The 15946-nt window shown below is 36.7% G+C and overlaps 2 protein-coding genes across 2 annotated transcripts; both read right to left on the bottom strand.

The window, feature by feature from the left end:
• Positions 1-2873: 2873 nt before the first annotated feature.
• Positions 2874-3931, bottom strand: LOC131996247 (long-chain-fatty-acid--CoA ligase heimdall-like). The gene is made up of 3 exons (XM_059365750.1): positions 3803-3931; positions 3391-3681; positions 2874-3317 (listed from the first exon to the last, which is right to left on the bottom strand). The coding sequence occupies exons 1-3, from the start codon at positions 3929-3931 to the stop codon at positions 2874-2876; spliced, it is 864 nt and encodes a 287-aa protein (XP_059221733.1).
• A 4358-nt stretch (positions 3932-8289) lies between these two features.
• LOC106080444 (long-chain-fatty-acid--CoA ligase heimdall) lies at positions 8290-12848 on the bottom strand. The gene is made up of 4 exons (XM_059365751.1): positions 12159-12848; positions 8739-9139; positions 8379-8673; positions 8290-8322 (listed from the first exon to the last, which is right to left on the bottom strand). Exons 1-4 carry the CDS (start codon positions 12846-12848, stop codon positions 8290-8292), a joined length of 1419 nt encoding a protein of 472 aa, XP_059221734.1.
• Between the last annotated feature and the right edge of the window lie 3098 nt (positions 12849-15946).

Consider the following 15946-nt stretch of genomic DNA (forward strand, 5'->3'; position numbering starts at 1 on the left):
ATGTTTAATACTTTATGATATACACGAAATATTTAGTTGACTTTAACGAAATTAAGATACTTTTTGAATAAGGAAAATTTTCATTAAAATAAAAAAAAACAAGTAAAAAGGCGTAAAGATTGGCCGGGCCGAACTTTGGATACCCACCACCTCGGGTATATACGTAAACCATCTTTCGTCAAAATTCGGTTAAAAATTCATACCTTATGCTCCATAGCAGCTATATCGAAATATGTTCCGATTTGGACCAAATACCGATAAGTACAGGTTATTGTTCAACTGTGTGTAACAAACTATAGGGTTGCCCAAAAAGTAATTGCGGATTTTTTAAAAGAAAGTAAATGCATTTTTAATAAAACTAAGAATGAACTTTAATCAAATATATAGTTGCCATTTTGTTCGATAACCTTTTGCCATCTTCCTGGCAAATTTAGAATTTCACGCTCATAGAACTTTTGGCTTTTATCTGCAAAAAACTGAACCAAGTGCGATTTTATAGCCTCATCATTGCCGAAAGTTTTACCATTTAAGGAGTTCTGCAAAGAGCGAAATAAATGGTAGTCTGATGGTGCAAGGTCAGGGCTATATGGCTATTTAAAAATAAATCGATCTGATATACGACACGGACGTCGAAAGGCTAATATAAGTCACTGTGGCAAATTTCAAGATCCCAACACAACTCACTGTAACAAATTTCGGCGACATTGGACAATAAATGTGCCTTTTATGGGCGCAAGACCTTAAATCTACATGGCAACTACATCCAAATCTGAACCGATCTGGTCCAAATCAAAGAAGGATGTAGAAGGGCCTAACACAACTCACTGCCCCGAATTTCAACAAAATCAGACAATAAAGTTGCTTTTTATGGGCGCAAGCAGCTATAGCCAAATTTGGACCGATCTGTGCCATATTGCAGAAGAATGTTGAGGGGCTTAGCTTAACTCACTGTCCCAAGTTTCAGCAAAATTGGACAATAAATGTGCCTTTTATGGGCCCAAAACCTTAAATCCAGAGATCGGTCTACATGGCAGCTATATCCAAATCTGAACCGATCTGGGCCAAATTGAAGAAGGATGTCGAAAGTTCTATCACAGCTCACTGTAACAAATTTCGCCGACATCGGACAATAAATGCACCCTTTATGGGCCCAAAACCCTAAATCAAGAGATCGGTCTATATGGCAGCTATATCCAAATCTGATCCGATCTGAGCCAATTTGAAGATGGATGTCGAATGTTCTATCACAACTCACTGTAACAAATTTCGGCGACATCGGACAATAAATGCGCCTTTTATGGGCGCAAGACCTTAAAGTGTGAGATCGGTCTTTATGGCAACTATATCCCAAACTGGACCAATCTGGGCCAAATTGAAGAAGGATGTCGAAGGGCCTAACCTAACTCACTGTCCCGAATTTCAACAAAATCTGACAATAAATGTCCTTTTTATGGACCCAAAACCTTAAATCGAGAGATCGGTCTATATGGCAGCTATATCCAAATCTGATCCGATCTGAACCAATTTGAAGATGGATGTCGAATGTTCTATCACAACTCACTGTAACAAATTTCGCCGACATCGGACAATAAATGCACCCTTTATGGGCCCAAAACCTTAAATCGAGAGATCGGTCTTTATGGCAGCTATATCCAAATCTGATCCGATCTGAACCAATTTGAAGATGGATGTCGAATGTTCTATCACAACTCACTGTAACAAATTTCGGCGACATCGGACAATAAATGCGCCCTTTAAGGGCCCAAAACCTTAAATCGAGAGATCGGTCTATATGGCAACTATATCCCAAACTGGACCGATCTGGGCCAAATTGAAGAAAGATATCTAGTGGCCCAACACAACTCACCGTCACAAATTTCAGCAATATCGGATAATAAATGTGGCTTTTATGGGCCCAAGACCCTAAGTCGGTGGATCAGTCTATATGGGGGCTAAATCAAGATGTAGTCCGATATAGCCCATCTTCGAACTTAACCTGCTTATGGCAAAAAAAAAAAAAAAAATCTGTGCAAAATTTTAGCACAATATCTCTTATTTTTAAAGACTGTAGTATGATTTCAATAGAGAGACGGACATGGCTAGATCGTCTTAGATTTTTACGCTGATCAAGAATATATATACTCTATAGGGTCGGAAATTGATATTTCGATGTGTTACAAACGGAATGACTAAATTAATATACCCCCTACGGTGTTGCGTATAAAAAAATTTTAATGTGTTCGAGTATATAAATCAGCGAACTTATGGAATATTCGTAATAATAACATTAGACACAGGCTGAACGGCTGAGACTGAAAGTAGTCCGTGGATGTTTTGGTCTTGAGGTTTTGTGTCTAGACTACTTTGTGGGGTATACCGGCCTAAGCAACAAGTCCTAATAAGGATACACAACGTTGTATAAATCCTCTCATTTGTTACAAAAAACCGATCTGAAAGCTCTCTTGATCCCTTCCAAACGTAGTGGCTAGTTCTCCTCTATTTTATTGTATTATAAGCTTCTTCCGCTTTTAACTTAATCAAAATTTATTTTATATCTCAAATACCGTCTTAGAATCAATCTTAAAATAATCATTCAGCGTCCTAATTTTAATCCCTAATTCAAAAGTTTTATGACACCATAATAAAAAGCTATAAAAAAATGTTGCCAATTATAAAAACATAACAATTTGAAAATTTAAAAACATTTCAATTTGTTATCTCTCAGGCTGATAAGAACATAAAAGAGCTGCAGTAGAATCATCATTGATATTCCAATATATTTTGGCAAATCATCAAGTCATGGTAACCAGCAACAACCATTAGTCATCATACAGACTGTGACGTAGTTGGAAGGGCATATGAAACTCCGCTTATCACTGTTTATACATTGAGTCAATGATTTGGGCATATTTTTGATGAACAATGTTGCGACGAATCTTCAAAGTGGGTCCTATGTGAATAGAATAAAAAATCAATATGTTGTTATCACAATCATTATGTTCTTCATGTCTTTGATTACCAAATTCTCCCGTTGGTATAGAGAAATCATGTGGCAGTACTCGAAAATATTGAACTTTCTGAGCATTTGATATGGCATTTAAGTTGGATCGTTCGATGCCTTCTTCCAAAGCCTTTTGCAGTTTCTCATCGAGTTGGATGTTCACACTATTGACATCAAAATCTTGAAGAGTATCCGGTAAGGAGATATGTAGCATTTGTGAAAGATGGGTGTAGTGAAGATCTAAGCCCTGTAGCCATTCTATGGTTTCTGGTAAAAGTTCATCCAAAGGGTAACCGGTATCGGGATCTATGTAGGTCTAAATGATATTTAGATTGGAATTTAAATATTTTGACAAATTTATGATATTTTTGTAATAATTTTTAATTTACCTTAAATGTTAGCAGAACTGTGATGTATTTCCTATGATCTCCTACCGCCACTGCATTGCTTATGCAAGGCAATTCATTTTTGATTAAGGCTTCTATGTGGTTTGGCGGTATATTCTCACCACCTGCTGTGATAATGAGTTCCTTTATGCGACCATTTATGTAAATATACCCTTGGTCATCTATATAGCCAACATCACCTGATAGAATCCATCCATCTTCTGTAATGGCTGACTCGGTCTTTTCCGGTTCTCTCAAATAGCCCATCATGTTGGTGCGACCTCTTAGCATGATCTAGAAAAAGCAAAGAAAACTTTTTAATACCTTAAAGTCATTTAGATTTTATAAACCTAACGGGATTCGTTCGATTTCCTAAACAATTGGCAATTGGTTAGAAAATTTCTGAAGGGAATACTTGAATCACTTGAGCAGACGTAACACTAAGACATGTGGCATAATACGCAGTCAGTAAGCTTTGAGACTCTTTGGACATCTTAGCTCTAACACGGGCATTGACATTGGAAATGCTCCAACTTCGCATCATATTCCCCACATGATCTACACATGCTAACACTTGCCGCACCGATTTTGCATAAGTGAGCTCGTAGGCCTATGTCCCGTTATGATACCGAAAGCTATACTGACCTAACTCCTATTTCCCTTCAGTAATAGCCTCGTCTCCTCATGATCCGGCTCTCACGAAGCTTTACTCAGACTGCGTCGACCCGGAAGGCTTCGGGTTAATCAAGCCTTGCGGGTCGACGCAGTCTGAGTTAAGGACGTGGGTAACAAACACAACACTGTGGAACAGCGAAAGAGTCCGTAGGACTACCAAAATCCTATGGGGAGATTCGGATCATAAGTATATAAGGCCATTACTGAAGGGAAGTAAGAGGGAGGTCAATATAGCTTTCGGTATTATAACGGGAGATATTGGACTACGAGCTCACTTTTACAAAATCGGTGCGGGAAGTGATAGCATGTGGGGAAGATGATGAGACGTTCGAGTATTTCCTATGTCATTGCCTTTCGCGGCTAATAAAACCGGTCTAAGCTAGCATTTCGCTTGTACGCAGTCAGAGTTAAGGGCGGGGCGACAAACACAACACTGTGGAACAGCGAAAGAGTCAGTAAGACGATGCAAATTTTATGAGGAGATTCGGATCAAGGCTATTACTGAGAGGAAGTAAGAGAGAGAACAGTATAGCTTTCGGTATCATAATGGGATATATTTATAGTACTACGAGGTCACTTAAGGAAAATCGGTGCGGCATGTGATATCATGTGGGGGAGATGATGCGACATTCGAGCATTTCCTATGTCATTGAACCAACTTAGAGGCATGGTAAGAAAAACAAGTAAAAGCGTGCTAAGTTCGGCCGGGCCGAATCTTACATACCCTCCACCATGGATCGCATTTGCCGAGTTCTTCTCCCGGCAACTCTTCTTAGGCAAAAAAGGATATAAGAAAAGATTTGATCTGCTATTAGAGCGATATCAAGATATGGTCCGGTTTGGACCATAATTAAATTATATGTTGGAGACCTGTGTAAAATGTCAGCCAATTCGAATAAGAATTGCGCCCTTTGGGGGCTCAAGAAGTAAAATTGAGAGATCGATTTATATGGGAGCTGAATCGGGCTATAGACCGATTCAGATCATAATAAACACGTATGTTGATGGTCATGAGAGGATCCGTAGTACATAATTTCAGGCAAATCGGATAATAATTGCGACCTCTAGAGGCTCAAGAAGTCAAGATCCCAGATCGGTTTATATGTCAGCTATATCAGGTTATAGACCGATTTGAACCATACTTGGCATAGTTGTTGGCTATCATAACAAAACACGTAGTGCAAAATTTCATTCCAATCGGATAAGAATTGCGCACTCTAGAGGCTCAAGAAGTCAAGACCCAAGATCGGTTTATATGGCAGCTATATCCGGTTATGGATCGATTTGAACCATACTTGGCAAAGTTGTTGGATATCATAACAAAACACGTCGTGCAAAATTTCATTCCAATCGGATAAGAATTGCGCACTCTAGAGGCTCTAGAAATCAAGACCCAAGATCGGTTTATATGGCAGCTATATCAAAACATGGGCCGATATGACTGACTGATCTTAAGAGAAAAGATAGGTGAAAAATAATAAATGCGCTCTTCTCTTGTCGCAAATCGATAAAAAGGAGTCGAAGGCCGACGAAGGTGCACTATTTTTGTTTAAGACGGTGTTTCGGCCGATTCACACCTAGGGATGACTCTTAAGTAATGGAGTCTCCGAAGAATGATCGGGAAGTTGCTAGGCCTTATGGCGATGCTGTTATCGGTGGGGACCAAGCTCTCGGAGACCTAGCTCCCGGGGGTGATTCTTGATCTGAGACAAAGCTGGAGAAGGAATGTCGACTTGAGAGATGGAGTCTCCGTAGGATAATGGAGAAGGTACTGGGCCTTATGGCGATGCTGAAATCGGTGGGGATGGAGAGAACTGCCACTCTCTCCGGACACCAAGCTCCCGGACGTGATTCTTGACCAGAGACTTAGCTGGAGAAGGATTTCTACTTGAGAGATGGAGTCTCCGCAGGATGAACGTGGAGATTCTGGGCCATATGGAGATGCCCATGTCGTTGGGGGAAGGGGTAGAGCTTCGACTTTGTCCGGAGACCAAGCTCCCGGGCATGAATCTTGACCAAAGATTAAGCTGGAGAAGGAAGGTCGACTAATGGGTCTACAAAGCCTTACGCCTGTCGCAAATCGAAATAAAGAAGTTGGGGGCCTAGGCCGGCGAAGGTAAACTGATTGTTTAAGGCGATGGTTCGGCCGATTCACACCTAGGGATGTCTCTAGAAAGATGGGTCTCTGCAGAGATTGAGTCAACGCAGGATGATCGAGAAAGTGCTAAGCCTTATGGCAATACCGATAGAGACCAAGCTCCTGGGCGTAATTCTTGACCAAAGACTAAGCTGGAGAAGGAAAGTCGACTTGAGAGATGGAGTCTCCTCAGGATGATTGAGGGGGTGTTGGGATTATGGCGATGTTATTATCGGTGGGGATTGGGTAAAACTGCCGCTCTCTCCAGAGACCAAGCTTCCAGGCGTGATTCTTGACCAGAGACTAAGCTGAAGAAGGAATGTCGACTTGAGAGCTGAAGTCTCTGCAGGATGATGGAGTTGGTGCCGCCCTAATGGTGATGCTGATATCGGTGGGGGATGGGTCAGAACTGCTGCTCTCTCAGGAGTCCAAGTGCTCGGGAGTGATTCTTGACCAAAAACTAAGCTGGAGAAAGAACGTCGACTAATAGGTCAAAAAAGCTTTACTCGTGTCGCATTTCGATATAAAGGAGTTGGGGGAACTGGAACTGTGCACAGGATGTCTGGTGTGACTTCGAACTCAGAACAACTGTGCCCCTGTAAGGGAGGAGGAGTGCCTTGAGAGAGGCACTGAATAACATGCATGATCTTTGCACCTGTAGGTTGAATTTGTGGCAACAACGAATGCTGTTAGACGGATGAAGTCGAAAATCTGACGCTGCTCAAACTTTGTGGATTGTTCTGCTTGCCAAAGTATGGCGTTACTGCATGGCGTCATGCTAAATGAGGCTCCACGAATAATTTATCTGATCCAACCCTTCCTTGTTGATGGGTTGGCCTTGATTTCTCAAAAGTGGATTTCAAAACTGTGGGTATCCATCCTTTTTCGGGACTTAATGTATGCACGAATGGCTCTGAATTGGAAGTGATACCGGTGCAGGAGTCTTCATAAAGTTCCTTGGCATTAGGGAATCATATAGGCTTTTGGATGGCTGTAGCGTCTTTCTGGCAGAGGTCTTCGCTGTCCTGAAGGCACTGGAGACGATTTCAATGCGTGGGCGGCCCAATGGGATTGTCATGACATACGTGAGTCGTCAGTCGGCACAGAAAGCTCCGGTGACGGGCCAAGTGAAGACAAGATTGAGGGTATTCCGTTTTTTATGGGACCTCCAGCACGCACGGGGGGTCTAAATTGGATGGGGCATCAGGCGGGAGTTTTAATTGAAATCAGGGAATCATATAGGTTTCTGGACGGGTGTAATGTTTTTCAGGCAAAGGTCTTCGTTGTTCTGAAAGTACGTTCGGAAGCCCTATCGAGCTGTAACGATGTACGTGGATTGTTGAGTGCTTAAGGCTCTTGGGTCGGGTCCTGAGAGGTCGGTATTGTTTCGAAAATGCAATGTACTTCTAAGAACCATGCAGAAGACTGTCAGGTTCTTTTGACATCAAGGGGTGACGGGGCACGACGAAGCCAACGAATTACTCAGAAATTGATCGCTGTTAAGCGCAGATTGTGTTTTGGAATTTAAGTGAAATATTCTCTAAAGGCAAAATTTTAGAGAATATTTCCCTTTTATGGAATCAGTGAAGCCACTCCTGTGCGAGATTCTTCCTTGAGTGGACGCTTTCTGTGATGACCGCACCAATATGGGCTGGGCATGGGCAGGAGGTTGCAGGGAGCCAAAATTCCTGTAGCCGACTGCTTTGCGAAAGAGGACGTCAATTATCCTGGGGAAGCATGATCTCGGTCTGATGATAGATATATTGAATGGTCAGTGCTACGTCAAATATTTGGCGTTTCGCTTTAAATCGAGAGAGGATGGAGGGTGCAGGGTGTGTGACGACAAGGAGGAATAAGAAATGGTCGAACACCTTTTGTCAGTTGGAGTTACAATACCATTCCAAGTTTAGTGTCTGGCATATCCACAGAACTTCGAGTTCAGTTTCAAGTCTCAGTAGCTTGACTCTAAGGAGTACTAGTGGGTAGGTAAACTACTACTATAGGGTTGGCATTACTAGCACTGGCATGAATTATGATCGACATAACTTAACAAAAATTATTGGATTTTTTTCAGAAAATTTGATTGAAATTTAGTCTTTAAATTGATTGATTTGTTTAACTTCCTATTTGAAGAAAATCTTATTAAAATATTTCTCAGGAGCACTGATACTAGACTTACCTCGCCTTCTCCTTTCGCATTGGGATCTTGAATTTTTACTTCCTGTCCTCCTATGGGCTTTCCAATTGTCTCCAAATTTGGGCCACTGTAATTGAAAATCACACCTCCACTAGTCTCAGACATGCCAAAGACATCGCTTAAGGGTAAGTCCAGACTAAGGAAGAAGCATTTCAATTCCGGCGAAACGGGAGCGCCACCTATATAGCAATTCTCGAGAAGATTAAAGCCTATGTTATATTTAATGCGATTTGTAATACAAGAAGCTAGCCAATATTTAACATAGGAAGTAGGTTTGCTAAAAGTAGAAAATTGTTTAGTTTTTGAAAAATATATGAATTTTCTTCATTTTTCTTTTACTACCCTGCCATGCGATCCAAATGGTATTGCAGCATCATTTCTCTTGCCTTCGAAATGCAACATTTCATGAAACCTTTTGTCTCAGCATCCACTTGGGTAAGCTTTTCCTGTATTTTCTCAAATATTCTGGGAACTCCAAAGAAAAACGAGGGCCTTGCTGCCACCAAAGTACGGCCTATGCTACCTTTTAGAGCATTGCGATCTGCAAAGTAGACAGTAACTCCATTCTCCATAGCCATAAATATATCGAATAGCTGTGCGGCAATATGACTTAGGGGCAGATATGAAACAGCTGTCTTAGGGCCAGGACGAATGCTGGGCAGAGACTGTGTTACTGATTGAGCACAATAGAGGACACCATCATGAGAGATCATAACTCCTTTGGGCATGCCAACGGTACCGGACTAAAAAGAGAGTTAAAAAAAATGAAATTTTAAACAAATATACAAAAAATTTATTTTTTTCTTCAAAGAAAAATTTCTTTAAAATGTATTTAAAGGAGTAAAAGCGTGCTAAGTTCGGCCGAGCAGAATCTTAGGAACCCACCACCACGGATTCTGCAAAAAATTTATACATACTAAATATAGTTGAAGCGCATAATTTTATTCTACATACCAAACCTCTGTCAAAAATTAAAGCTTATAGGAACCGAATAAGGATGATCCGGAGACCGGTTTATATGGGAGCTATATTACGATATAGACCGATTTGGAGCGTATTTGGCACAGTTTTTGTATGTCGTGATAGAACACCGCATGCAAAATTTCACCCAAATCGGAATAAAATAGCGGGTTGTAAGGGCTTAAGAAGTCAAATCGGGAGATCGGCTTATATGGAAGCTATTTCCGTACTTAGCACATATATTGAAAGCCATAACAAAACACTACATGCTCAATTTCAGCCTAATCGGACAGAAATTGCGGCTTGTAAGGACTCAGGAAGTCAAATCGGGAGGTCGGTTTATATGGGAGCTATGTCAGGTTATAGACCGATACGGACTCTACTTGGCACACATGTTGAACGTCATTACAGAACACAGCATGCAAAATTTCAGCCAAATCGGACGAAATTTGTGGCTTCCAGGTGCTCAAGAAGTCAAATCGGGAGATCGGTTTATATAGAAGCTATAACTAAATCTGAACCGATGTGTCCCATTTGCAATCTCCAACGACCTACACCAATATTAAATAATTTCAAGCGGCTAGCTTTACGCGTTTGACCGCTATCGTGATTTTGACAGACGGACGGACGGACATGGCTAGATCGTCTCCGAACGTAGAGGCGATCAAGAATATATTGGGTTGCCCAAAAAGTAATTGCGGATTTTTCATATAGTCGGCGTTGACAAATTTTTTCACAGCTGTGACTCTGTAATTGCATTCTTTCTTCTGTCAGTTATCAGCTGTTACTTTTAGTTTGCTTTAGAAAAAAAGTGTAAAAAAAGTATATTTGATTAAAGTTCATTCTAAGTTTTATCAAAAATGCATTTACTTTCTTTTAAAAAATCCGCAATTACTTTTTGGGCAACCAAATATAAACTTTAAGGGGTCTTAGACGAATATTTCAAGGTGTTACAAATGGAATGACTAGATAAGTGTACCCCTTTCCTATGGTGGTGGGTATAAAAAGTGAAAAAATTTTCGCCCATGATAAAATTCCAGTGAAATTCTCTTTAAAAACAAAATTTTTTAAAAGGACAAATTTTCTCAAAGGATAAAAATTCAATACAATTCTTTTTCTTCCAGAAAATTTTCACAAAAATTTTAGTGAAATTCTCTTTCGAGAAAATTCATTAAAATTTCGTCTTAGAGAAAATTTCACTAAAATTTTGTCTTCAAGGTAAATTTCAATAAAATTTTGTCCTTGGCAAAAATGTAACTGAAATTTTAGGGGAAAACAAAATAAAATTTCATTGAAGTTTTCGTTAAACACAAAATTTTAGTTAAATTTTCCCTAAATACAAAAGTTAGTAAAATTTTTGCTTCAGGCAAAATTTCAGTTAATTTCCCCTTTCCAGACAGAATTTAAGTAAAATTTTCCCTTAAGAAAAAATGTTAGTGAAATTTTCCCTTAAGACAAAACTTTATTGAAATTTCCCTTAATACAAAATTACAGTGAAATTTTACCTTAAGAAAAAATTTCAATGAAATTTTCCATTTAGATAAAATTTAAGCGAAAATTCCTCCAAAGACAAAATTTGAGTGCAATTTTCTCTAAAGACAGAATCTCAGTGAAATGTTCCCCAAAGAAAAATTTTCAGTGAAAGTTTCTCTAAAGAAAAAGTTTCAGCGAAAAAAATTAATTGAAAAAGTTTCAGCAAAAAAATTAAGTGAAATTTTCTTTAAGGCAAAATTTCAGAGAAATTTTGACTGAGAGAAAATTTCAGTGATTTTTTCTCTGAAGACATAATTTCAGTGATATTTTCTCTGAAGACAAAATTTCAGTAAAATTTTCTCTAAAGACAAAATTTCATTAAAATTTTCTTTAAAGACAAAATTTCAGCGAAATTTTGCAGTGAAAATTTCTCTGAAGTCAAAATTTTAGAGAAATTTTATCTAAAGACAAAATTTCAGTGAAATTTTCTCTAAAGACATAATTTCAGTGAAATTTTCTCTAAAGACAAAATTTCAGTGAAATCTTCTCTAAAAACAAAATTTCAGTGAAATTTTCTCTAAAGACAAAATTTCAGTGAAATTTTCTTTAAAGACAAAATTTCAGTGAAATTTTCTCTAAAGACAAAATTTCAGTGAAATTTTCTCTAAAGACAAAATTTCAGTGAAATTTTCCATAAAGTCAAAATTTCAGTGAAATTTTCCATAAAGACTAAATTTTAGTGAAATTTTCTATTACGACAAAAATTCAGTGAAATGTTCTATGAAGACAAAATTCCAGTGGCATAATCTCTGAAGACAAAATTTTAGTGAAATTTCCTCTAAAAACAAAATTTCAGCGAAATTTTTCAGTGAAATTTTCTCCTAGGACAAAATTTTGGTGAAATTTTTTCTAAAGACAAAATTTTGGTTAAATTTTCTCTAAGACAAAATTTTAGTGAAACTTTCTCTAAAGACAAAATTTCAGTGAAATTTTCTCTAAAGACAAAGTTTTAGTGCAATTTTCTCTCACGACAACATGTCAGTGAAATTTTTCCTAAAGACAACATATCAGTGAAATTCTCTCTAAAGACAAAATTTCACTCGAATTTTCCTTAAACACACAAATTCCGTGAAATTTTCTCTAAACTCAACATTTCAATGAAATTTTCTTTGTGAAGACAGAAGTTCACTGAAATTTTCTTTAAAGAAAAGGTTTTACTTAAATGTTGTCATTAGACAAAATTTTTGATGAAATTTTGTCAAAAGAGAAAGAAAAAAATGTTAGCGGAATTTTCTTTCTCTTTATCTTATAAAGAAAAGCAACACTTACCGTAAATATTAACAAAGCACATTCATTTGGTGCTACTTCTCGTTCCCTCGTAGCCAACTCCTCCCTCAACGATGAACTAACGGGCATTTCCATGAGTTCAGACCAACGATAGTAGCCCTCAGCCTTATCCTGTTCTTCAAAATCAAAAGGTCCATTTAATTGTATTACAGCTTTCAAAGGGGGCAAACGGGATCTTATTTCACGAATTTTATTCAATTGATGAGTATCATCCACCAATACAGCACTAGCATTGGATGTCTCCAATATGTGGAAAATTGTCTCGGCAGAATTGCTGGCATAAATGCCCACTGAGACAGCATTGATGCATATGGCACCCAAATGCACATAAAACCATTCAGGACAATTGGGGGCCAAGATGCCCACTGAAGTGCGTGCCCCAACGCCAAGGCTAAGTAAAGCCAAAGCGGCTTTCTCCACATTTGTCTGATAATCGCCATAGGTAACAGTGCACCATGAATCCGTAGCTTCTTTTAGCCCAGCTACATTGCTATGCTCAGATGTTTTATATTTCAAGGCTGGCAAATGTTGAAATTTCTCACAACACTCTTTGAAAAATTCAGGAATAGTTTTTGGTTTGATTTCTGCAAGACTTTCTTCTGATGACAAAATTTTTACGGCTTGATTTAAGGAACAGGATACTTTATTTTCGGTTGGCTTAAGAGGTGCCATTTTTGTTGAAATTTTTTAATACTTGAAGCTATTTTTCGTCTCTGATCTTTTTGTCTCACCACTTCAATCACTACTGAATTACTGTCTTTATGACCCGCATTATGCCGGAGCCTAAATAAAGTGCAAGTTATGTTGGAAAATCACTCTTAAAGCGCTTATCTTAAACAACAATGATACGCTGCAAAAGATGGGCGTGGAATTTATGAAATTGTGAACTGCAACCTAAGATAGCCTTTGACATACAGATGATTACAGAGAGAGATTTACATTTAAAACCCCGATCAGTGATGTTGTCTCTGAATCAAAGTCAATGTTTACTTATTTTGCCTTTGCATTAACACATTGGCAAACGAATTGTTTTTGTAATAATCGGAGTAATGTTTTACGAAGATAATTTTGTCTGCATGCATCATGTATACAATAATTGGTCAATGGGTATTTTCCACACTGTGGCTCAAAGCGAAAATGTGGCTTAATATATTTTTTTTTTCTTAAGACAAACTTTTAGTGAAATTTTCTCTAAAGACAACATATCAACAAGATTTTCGCTAGAGAAAATTTTAATAAAATGTCAGCTAAAGACAAAACTTCAGTGAAATTTTCTCTAAAGACAAAACTTCAGTGAAATTTTCTCTAAAGTCAAAATTTCAGCGATATTTCCTCTAAAGACAAACCTTCAGTGAAATTTTCTCTAAGACAAAATTTCAGTAAAATTTTCTCGAAAGACAAAATTTTAGTGAAATCTTCTCTAAAGACAAAATTTTAGTGAAATGTTCTCTAAACACAAAATTTCAGTAAAATTTTTTCTAAAGATAAAATTTCGGTGAAGTTTTCTCCAAAGACAAAATTTCTGTGAAATTTTCTCCAAAGACAAAATGTCGGTGAAATGTTCTCTAAAGACAAAATTTCAATGAAATTTTCTCTTAAGACAAAATTTCAATGAAATTTTCCCTTAAGACAAAATTTCAGTGAAATTTTCTCTAAAGACCAAATTTCAGTAAATTTCAGTGAAATTTGCTCTAAAGACATAATTTCGATGAAATTTTCTCTAAAGACAAAATTTCAGTGAAATTTTCTCTTAAGACCAAATTTCAGTGAAATTTTCTCGAAAGACAACATTTCATTGAAATCTTCTTGAAAGACAAAATTTCAGTGCACTTTTCTCTAAAGACAAAATTTTAGTGAAATTTTCTTTCAAGGCAAAATTTCAGTGAAATTTTCTCTAAAGACAAAATTTCAGTGAAATTTTCTCAAAAGACAAAATTTCAGTGAAATTTTCTCTGAAGAAAAAAATTCAATGAAATTTTCTCTAAAAATAAAATTTTAGTGAAATTTTCCCTAAAGACAAAATTTTAGTGAAATTTTCCCTAAGGACAAAATTTCAATGAAATTTTTTTCTAAAGACAAGACATTAGATTCTACCCGGCCGAACTTAGCACGCTTTTACTTGTGGGTCTACACGGAACATTCATACAAACGGTTTAGTATTAGATATAACTCCCATATATATATATTTCAACCGATATGGCCTATTATGGCTGCAGTAGCCACAATTTTGCTGTAGACTTAAGGTATACTTGGAGGCATTTACATTTCTGCTTTGAGCCACTGTGAGGCAGGTACCCATTGACCATTTGCTTCATACATGATTTATTCTGATAACATTACTTACTTACTTTGATTATTTCAAAAGCAAATCAATTGATTTTCCCATGAGTGAATGCAAAAACAATCTCAATAAATGACTTTAATTCAGGAAAAAACTTACTGATCTGCATCGTAAAGCAAACAAACTTTGTAATTATCTGCATGCCAAAGTCTATTAACTGTTGCAGATCATAAATCTATAAAATCCTCGATCATCTTTTATGTCCTATCTATGATTTAAAAATATTCTTTGGATAAAATTTCGCTGATATGTTGTATATTGGGAAAAATTTCATTGCAATTGTGGGTTTAAAGAAAATTTCCCAGAAAAATTTACAGGTGGGGAAAATTTTACAGAAATTTTGTTTTTAGAGAAAATTTCACTGAAATTTTGTCTTTAGAGAAAATGTCATTAAAATTTTGACTTAAGGGAAAATTTTATTGTCTGAAATTTATTCTTTAGAGAAATTTTTACTGAAATTTTGTTTTTAGAGAAAATTTCACTGAAATTTTGTCTCTAGAGAAAATTTCACTGAAATGTTGTCTTAAGGGAAAATTTCACTGAGATTTTGTCTTTAGAGAAAATTTCATTGAAATTTTGCCTTTAGAGAAAATTTTGCTGAAATTTTGTCTTTAGAGAAAATTTTGCTGAAATTTTGTTTTTAGAGAAAATTTCACTGAAATTTTGTCTTTAGAGAAAATTTCACTGAAATTTGTCTTTAGAGAATATTTCACTGAAATGTTGCCTTGAGAGAAAATTTCACTGAAATTTTGTCTTTAGAGAAAATTTCACTGAAATTTTGTCTTTAGAGAAAATTTCACTGAAATTTTGTCTTTAGAGAAAATTTCACTGAAATTTTGTCTTTAGAGAAAATTTCACTGAAATTTTGTCTTTAGAGAAAATTTCACTGAAATTTGTCTTTAGAGAAAATTTCACTAAAATTTTGTCTTTAGAGAAAATTTCACTGAAATTTTGTCTTTAGAGAAAATTTCACTGAAATTGTGTTCTTAGAGAAAATTTCACTGAAATTTTGTCTTTAGAGAAAATTTCACTGAAATTTTGTCTTTAGAGAAAATTTCACTGAAATTTTGTCTTTAGACACAAGTAAAAGCGTGCTAAGTTCGGCCGGGTAGAATCTAATGTCTTGTCTTTAGAAAAAAATTTCATTGAAATTTTGTCCTTAGGGAAAATTTCACTAAAATTTTGTCTTTAGGGAAAATTTCACTGAAATTTTATCTTTAGAGAAAATTTCACTGAAATTTTGTCTTTAGAGAAAATTTCACTGAAATTTTGTCTTTAGAGAAAATTTCACTGAGATTTTGTCTTTAGAGAAAATTTCGCTGAAATTTTGTCTTTCGAGAAGATTTCAATGAAATGTTGTCTTTCAAGAAAATTTCACTGAAATTTGGTCTTAAGAGAAAATTTCACTGAAATTTTGTCTTTAGAGAAA

Source organism: Stomoxys calcitrans, chromosome 3 (genome assembly GCF_963082655.1).
Source record: "Stomoxys calcitrans chromosome 3, idStoCalc2.1, whole genome shotgun sequence".
Classification (NCBI taxonomy): domain Eukaryota; kingdom Metazoa; phylum Arthropoda; class Insecta; order Diptera; family Muscidae; genus Stomoxys; species Stomoxys calcitrans.

Bases quoted from the DNA above. Each gene is read 5' to 3' on its own strand.
- LOC131996247 (XM_059365750.1), bottom strand. From the start codon at position 3,931: ATGATGCGAAGTTGGAGCATTTCCAATGTCAATGCCCGTGTTAGAGCT. The intron at 3,682-3,802 runs GTATTCCCTTCA...TGCTTTTTCTAG, and splicing joins CGTCTGCTCAAGTGATTCAA to ATCATGCTAAGAGGTCGCAC. The intron at 3,318-3,390 runs GTAAATTAAAAA...AATATCATTTAG, and splicing joins CAGTTCTGCTAACATTTAAG to ACCTACATAGATCCCGATAC.
- LOC106080444 (XM_059365751.1), bottom strand. From the start codon at position 12,848: ATGGCACCTCTTAAGCCAACCGAAAATAAAGTATCCTGTTCCTTAAAT. The intron at 8,674-8,738 runs GTAGTAAAAGAA...TTCTACTTTTAG, and splicing joins CATTTGGATCGCATGGCAGG to CAAACCTACTTCCTATGTTA. The intron at 8,323-8,378 runs GTAAGTCTAGTA...TTCTTCAAATAG, and splicing joins ATGCGAAAGGAGAAGGCGAG to GAAGTTAAACAAATCAATCA.